At 31.1% G+C, this 7,186-nt stretch overlaps 1 protein-coding gene and 2 long non-coding RNA genes across 7 annotated transcripts; 1 reads left to right on the top strand and 2 right to left on the bottom strand.

Annotated features, from left to right (window-relative positions):
• Window positions 1-74: 74 nt before the first annotated feature.
• LOC107399196 (uncharacterized) lies at window positions 75-4,671 on the top strand. Of its 5 annotated transcripts, none has more exons than XM_064357835.1 (5): window positions 75-218; window positions 282-355; window positions 1,377-1,498; window positions 2,341-2,402; window positions 2,638-4,671. In XM_064357835.1, the coding sequence occupies exons 2-5, from the start codon at window positions 324-326 to the stop codon at window positions 4,576-4,578; spliced, it is 2,157 nt and encodes a 718-aa protein (XP_064213905.1). In that variant the 5' UTR covers window positions 75-218; window positions 282-323; the 3' UTR covers window positions 4,579-4,671. The 5 variants fall into 5 exon arrangements, with proteins under 5 accessions (XP_064213905.1, XP_064213908.1, XP_064213907.1 ...); XM_064357838.1 differs by having other exon boundaries at window positions 214-355; window positions 2,638-3,542; window positions 3,591-4,671; XM_064357837.1 differs by having other exon boundaries at window positions 214-355; window positions 2,638-3,542; window positions 3,588-4,671.
• LOC135266681 (uncharacterized) lies at window positions 266-1,077 on the bottom strand. Its single transcript, XR_010334821.1, has 2 exons — window positions 796-1,077; window positions 266-739 (listed from the first exon to the last, which is right to left on the bottom strand). It is a non-coding gene; the product is annotated as an uncharacterized LOC135266681 (long non-coding RNA).
• A 209-nt stretch (window positions 4,672-4,880) lies between the features above and the next one.
• LOC135266682 (uncharacterized) lies at window positions 4,881-5,410 on the bottom strand. The gene is made up of 2 exons (XR_010334822.1): window positions 5,275-5,410; window positions 4,881-5,227 (listed from the first exon to the last, which is right to left on the bottom strand). It is a non-coding gene; the product is annotated as an uncharacterized LOC135266682 (long non-coding RNA).
• Between the last annotated feature and the right edge of the window lie 1,776 nt (window positions 5,411-7,186).

Genomic DNA, 7,186 nt, shown 5'->3' with positions numbered 1-7,186 from the left:
GGGGGTGAAAGTGGGATACGCGCATTGGCAACACGAGAGTATAGGCGAGGGGGGTTTTGCACTCCCGGGGAGATGAAAAGGGACGTATTCTGATTTAAAAAATATTTCGGTTATAAGCACAATCGATTACATGCGACGTTCGTTCGTGCGTAAGTGACCCTATGTCAAAAACGTCAAACGTATAACCTCACTTTTGGTCCAATGAAAATGTGTCTATTCATCTGTGGCGACGCCATATGCAATTTCATTCATAAATAGACGAGTGTCACATCTGTGCTATTGGTTTAATTTGTGTTTTCAATTTACAAGAAAATACATCCACAATGTCTTTTTACATATTAAGTAATTTCCGCAAGTAAGTATAAAGCGATATTTATGTTTCCAAATTTTTCAGAACTGGAACATTCCATGTTTATTGTTACTTTGGTCTCGGTTCTTTGGTAAATAAGAACTGATTATTTATTTGATTATTGGAATTCATAGCATTAGTAGAATTTACTGTTGTTTAAAAACAACAAGAGCGACAATTTTTGTTTTTGCCTTACAAGGAGTGAAAAAAATAAATAGGTTTTTTAACAATCAATACTTAAATTACGGAATGAATTATTAGTGGCTTTAACGTGGCTGTATTCAATAATTCATTGTTTGGTATTGGTTTTCAATATGTGTGACTGGTAGATGCAAACACAATCAGCAATCTTTATCATGAACTATTTAGTTTTTACGTAATTATGTTGTTCTGGAAAAAATACGTCGTAAATAAGTTAGAAATTTGTTGCCAAAACAATCACTTACCTACCAGGGAAAACACTTAACAAAACCATTTTCTGAACCGTGCTTGAGAAAAAGATAATTTTACTTAAACGAAAAATTGCTATCTTTTGATTCCTGGTTGTAATCAATTGCTTTTTGACGTAAAGTCTAATTTTATTTCCATCACGAGTTTAAAAAGACTATAACGTAATAAACTGATAATATTTGATATTTTCAAATTATAAAAATTAGGGTCAAATATATTTTCAAAAATTGTAAATTGTTTAAAGGGATTTAGGGTCGTTTCTGAATTTTAACCGTATAAAAAATAATGAATGAGAAAAATGCAAAATTATGCAAAGTTTTATCGCGATTTAAACTTGCTGTCTATAAATAAATTTTTGTGTGCCCAACAGTATCACTAACTTAAGGCAGTATCTAAGCCACGTGATAAGTCAAACTTTGACCAATCTCGCGATATTTTTGTATTTTGCAATAGCTACATTTTTTACAACTTATTCGAATAATCTGGCCTGGCCTGTAAATCATAAATTAGCTTTTTTATCTCTTAAGAACAGCAATTAATTGAATTGATTTTTGTTTTTATTTGTAATTAATTACAGAATATGTCACCACCGGACCATCATCTACAAAAACTGGATCTCAAATTTTACAAATCAGGGCCTAGGAAAACCCCCTAATTTTATCTCTACCAGAAACTTTTCACGCAAGGAACAAACTTCTGGTAAGTATCAGAAAAATCCAACAATACGGAAGGCCAAGTCAGATAACCCCCAGCATCGCTATAAGAACGATAAAGACACTCAAAAGTAACCCATTTGCTCTACTCGTATCGTACTTGCAACATGTCTCCGTTATTAATTGTTTCTGAATTGACTGTATGGGCAGTATACTCCTTAAATGAACAAATATTTGCTAATAAAGGTGTGGAAAAAACACGGCAAAATATAATATTGCACCACTATAATACCGATTAAAAAAGATTTTATTTTTTATTTTACTTTTTCTCTCTTTTGTTCCCAATTGTTCCGATTTGTTCTCTTTTGTTCCGGATTGCTCTGGTTTGTCCCCGTTTGTTCTCGTTTTACATGCAATCTTAATTCCAACTGAATTTAGTCCCATATTAAGGGAATTTCTGGAAATACTTTTAGATTTGCAAAAACCTGTCTTTGTTAGTTTTTTATTTACGGTCGAATTGAGATATTCTATAGCAAAATTACGATTTCTCATTTGAGTTACTTCTTTGATATTTTTTGGTATATTTAGTTTTTTATCTTGAGTAAAAGATTTGTAACTATTTTTAAATTGCTGGAGGTCAGATTGTTGTCTTATTTTTAATGGTGTATAATATTCTGCTACAATTTTGTTTTCTCTAGTACTGGTCATTTTTTAATTTATTGTAGAAATTTTTGTATTACTCGTTAGATACTGAACGTTGTATTTTCCAACATAGTACTGAATATTTCTGTAATTTAAAAAAATGTTGATATAGAAAAAAAGAATTATTGTGCAGTTTATTTCATACTACTCGGATTATAATTATTTATATGCTTATTTGTATTACAGATTGTAGCCGAACCAAAGTAAAAATGAACGAGAGTTCTTCTCTAAATGATTCTAAGGTGAAGGTAAGAAATATATTTAGTCAGTCAGGTTTATTGGTGGAATTCACAATCATTAGTAAAACTCTCCTGTATTAGAAATTAACGGTGGCAATAATTTATTATTAGTAATAATAAGTACATATAATATAATTTTCAGAAACTTTCAATTTAAAAACCACAAAAATAATCCTAATCACTTTATTTATAACAACTATGCTAATGCATTTAGTAACGAGTTGTAATTTTTTTCTGTTTTTAGGATTCAGAAAAGTCGCTGTGCGAACTGGCAAGTCATGAATTCGCCACAATCAAAGAGACAATTACCTTTGTGGACAAGACCTTGTTTATCAAATGTCTCTTAAGTGATACTAGTGAAATAGTACTACTAACGGCGCCTAGAGCTTTTGGAAAAACTACCCTCATGGATATGTTGAAGCAGTTTCTACTGGGACAAAAAAGTTTATTTGAGAACCTAAAGATTTGTACTGAAGAAACACAATTTTTTTCAAAGCACTGCAAACTTCATCCTGTGATACATATTGATCTCGGGAGTGTTCGTGGTAGCAGTTTTGCTGAAGTTAAGCAACAATTGGCGTTGGCTATAAATTATACATTCAGAGAACATTCATACCTGGTGAAGAAGACTGATGATGGTACTTTAGCCTGGGCAAGCGACAAGTTGAACATTTCTAACTTAAAAATAGCAAGTTTTGAAAAATTTTGCGATAGAGAAAAGTGCATCATGTTAAGGGAAGCTGATTTGAAACATAGCTTACACTTTTTATCAGAAGTATTACATACACATTATGAGGAAGATGTTTTCGTACTCATCGATGAGTACGATGCTCCTGCGGTAGGCCTGGTATTCGAGTCTTGTCCGAATAAAGATGACATTGGATTAATTAATGATTTTTTAAAAGATTTCATGGCTAATACGCTAAAATTCAATGATTTCATAAAACGCTCATTAATTTTTGCTTGTGTTCGGTTGGCCGGATCCTTCTCAGGGGATGCAGCAAGAGTTATAAGATATTATCCGTTCCTAAGTGATCTTCGATACGCACCGTACTTAGGATTTACGGATGAGGAGGTAAAGCAGCTACTTGAGCTTCCAGAAGTTAAAGCTGCTTGTGGGAAAGTAACATTCAAAATAATTACGAAATGGTATGATGGATATATGGTATCTAATAGCCCATTGAAAATATTCAGTAGCTGGTCAGTCTTGAAGCTTTTGGAAAGGGTTTATAGAACCGGTAGGCTCAAATATTCCTCTTTCTGGATTGATACAGGTCATGTAAGAAATCTGGGGAAGCTGTTTGCGGAACCTTCAGTTCGAGAAAAAATTGAGGAACTTATTTCTAATGGTGAAGTTAAGATAAGAACATTTAAATCGGTGAATGTCGATCATCTAACGAGTCTAAAGGAACTTATTTGTTTGCAGTTTGATGAAATATCGGAGGAAAATGTGGAGTTATTTTTGCAATTCTTGGCTGATTCTGGTTACTTTAATATATTGTCAATTGATAAGAAAACAGATGACATTGAAACAAACACCGAAGATGAAGATATAGAAGAATGGGCTGATTTTGAAAATGACTCGACATTTTGTGTTTTAAAAATACCTAATTTTGAAATTAAGCAACATGTCCGCAACCTTTGCTATAGTGAAGCACTGGCAGTTATACATAAATTCCACTTGACCGCTAGATCTGTTAAAAATTATGTAAGTGCTCTGAATATACTATTACAAAGTACAAGTGAGAGGGCATTTGTTGATCTTGCAAACGCCGTATTAGTATTACTCTCTCAATCACAGAAGATTATGAACGAAAAAGAACTTCATCACATCTTGTATACTCTGACATATAACTCCAGATACTTCGAAACACACAGTGAGGTCCAGATCAAGAAAAAAAGAAAAGGACCAGGGATAGCCAATACCCTAGATATGGTGATAATCAGTAAGAACGTTGGAATCATTTTTGAATACAAAATGAATTCCAAGTCTGCAAATGAAGCTTTACAACAAATTTTTGAGAAGCAATATTACACTAAATTTGATGAACCTGACTATAAACACATTTCAAAAAAGATTTACGCTGGTTTGACATTCGAGCCAGAGGAGAAGAAAGTTTTTATAACATATCAAGTTGGAACTGAAGGAATAAGTAAATCTGTCTGTAGTGATACACTATTATAATTTATTATGTTAAAAAAATTAATACTTATTTTATTATTCTGCTAATGATTTGTTTATGGTGTTAATAATAAAATTAATAATTAAATTTCCAAATGCTTGGTTTGTTCACCAAGTTCAGCTAATTTTACTGTCCTGTTGATTCGCCAAAGACCAAAGGCTCATGAGTCGAAGACGAATTCAGGATTGATGGTCGTGCCGATGATTCTCCTCGATAGACACATACCTATAAACGGTATAAGCTGTCGTGAAAGAGGAGATGCTGTAAGAATAGATCGGATTGTAGTCGGAATGAAAACGGGGAATGTTTTGCACTTATTTTTATTAATTCTGTAAATATTCTGAATCCAAGAATTATCATGAAGGCATAGTCGAATATTGGGGTGTTGAATTTGATAATTAAGACACAAACCGAACATGTTTACGATAACATTAAAGTTTTAATAGCGATCTCTAAATGAAAATCCATAATGGAGTGTTCAGATATTTTAGTAGACTTCGAACAATTAGGTGTATCTTTTTTATGTGCGTATAATAGTTGAATACAGTTGGGGTATGCAAAATTTATTTGGTAATCATTTTTAACACCTTTGCCATGCGCCAATTGGCTTGGTCCAGAAATGAAAAGCTATATTTTTGGGGTATCTAAAAACTAGGGAATTTATAAAGGTTTTTCCTGGTTTTTTAAAGTAATTTTACTTGGAGTGTCGAGGATTTTAAGTCGCTTTAAGTTGTATTTCATTGATTTTTTCCATGCGCCAATTGGCTTGGTCCAGAAATGAAGAGCTATTTTTGGGGTGTCTAAAATCAAGGCATTTTGTAGGTTTTTTAGATGTTTTTCTTATGTTTACTTTTAGAAAAACAACAAGTTTGTAGAATTCTACCCTGTTTTTTCATGTACCCAATTTTTGGTGGTCTACACATATTTGGATACTTTTGGGGTGGATAAAAATTAATGCATTTTGAGTGGTCTTAGGCGTTTTTTAGTTGTTGACTTTTGGGAAAACAGTTAGATTTGTAAGATTCTACCTTGATTTTTAAGACGCCAAATGTTCTGGCCCAGAAGTAACATTCTATACTCTACTAAAAAACAAATAAATTTTTTTAAGTGACATCGATTTTTTTGTTTTTTTTTTTGAGGTTTTTGACTCAGTTTGGCAATTTTTCGGTCTAGTTACCTTAAAGTTTCCAAAATAATTGCGTGTTTGGATTAAAAATTTTGATATTTTAAAACTAATTTGACAAATGACACAAAATCAAATCAAAAACACTTAAACAAAAATCAAATTATTTTTTTTAATAAATTTTTAAACAAAATGATAAGCACCTTTTTTAAATAGCAAAGATTTTTTGGTAAATTATTTGTTTTTAATGTGCTAGATAAAACATTTTCGACCTAATTCAGCAATTTTTCGTTTTATTTTCATGTCTGGCGAATTCAACCTGTCGATAATCCAAATAATTGGTAATTCGAACGCTTTGATTGCGTGAAGTATTTCTATGATCCGAACTCTTGACCTCTGTAATTCTAAACGTTCTCAGACAACATAATTGTAACACTTAAAACAAAACAAATTAAATAATTAAACTTAAAAAATAATTCAAATTTTGTTTCTTTTTGTTCAAATTGTTCAGCAATTTAACTGTTAAGTGTTTTATGTTTCACTTTTTTTTAAACAAATAATGAAAAAACAAAATTCTATGAGTTCCTATAAATAAGTTCTGACCAATATTTTTTTCTTATAATTTTTTTTAGTACAGTTAAACTTCTGTGTGCTGAATTGAGTATGAGAAGATCAAACAAATGCGAAAAAGATCACTTAGTTTAAGTTTTCCTTATGAGAAATTGATATAAATTATTAATCACAGTATGCTTTGCTAATTTATGAGTCATTAATTAATCTAATTTACTACATACTTGTGTTTCCAATTTTTAAACCTGGTTTGTCGAATAAGGCAAGAAGTTCAGAATATGTTTCTATTGATATTTTTTATAGTCACAATCGTGAACGGTGTACAATTTTTCTCTTATTTTATTGATTTTCTTATTCTTCTTAACTAGTTTTATTACCTACTTATTCTAATTAACTCATAGAGTAAATTTTAGCAAAAAAATACAAAATAATAAGCAATTTTTTTAACTCTTTGTGCGATTTTTATTAAAACTTTAGTCTAGATTATCTTCCTAATCTGACTTGACTGCAAAAAAAAAATTAACAACTCCTTTTCACTTAAAAAAAATATTATTAAATGTGACTAAACACTGAAAAAGACAGTTTATGTATTGAAAGTTTTGACATTTATATTATAATTGAATTACTTGTAAGCATTAGAAAGATATTTCTGTATAAACCATTGGCTTACAGATACACATTATTATAATAGGGGTTGTTGATTACCTATTAGACATTACTCATTATTAACTGAATTAAAAAAAACCTATTTCAAAACTTCAATTTTCCTTACATTTTCGTAACGTTGAAATCAAAAAATTTCATGTATTTTGAAAATTTACGAAGTGTTCCTGGAACAAAAATGTTGGCCCCGTCCCAAATACCCGGAAATCATAAATTTTGCGCAAGTGTTTTCAGTTGCTGGCCCAGAACCCTGG

Source organism: Tribolium castaneum, chromosome 7 (genome assembly GCF_031307605.1).
Source record: "Tribolium castaneum strain GA2 chromosome 7, icTriCast1.1, whole genome shotgun sequence".
In the NCBI taxonomy this organism is placed as follows: Eukaryota; Metazoa; Arthropoda; class Insecta; order Coleoptera; family Tenebrionidae; genus Tribolium; species Tribolium castaneum.
This window is presented reverse-complemented; position numbering and strand designations above follow the sequence as displayed.

Bases quoted from the DNA above. Each gene is read 5' to 3' on its own strand.
- LOC107399196 (XM_064357835.1), top strand. From the start codon at position 324: ATGTCTTTTTACATATTAAGTAATTTCCGCAA. The intron at 356-1,376 runs GTAAGTATAAAG...AATTAATTACAG, and splicing joins ATATTAAGTAATTTCCGCAA to AATATGTCACCACCGGACCA. The intron at 1,499-2,340 runs GTAAGTATCAGA...TTTGTATTACAG, and splicing joins ACGCAAGGAACAAACTTCTG to ATTGTAGCCGAACCAAAGTA.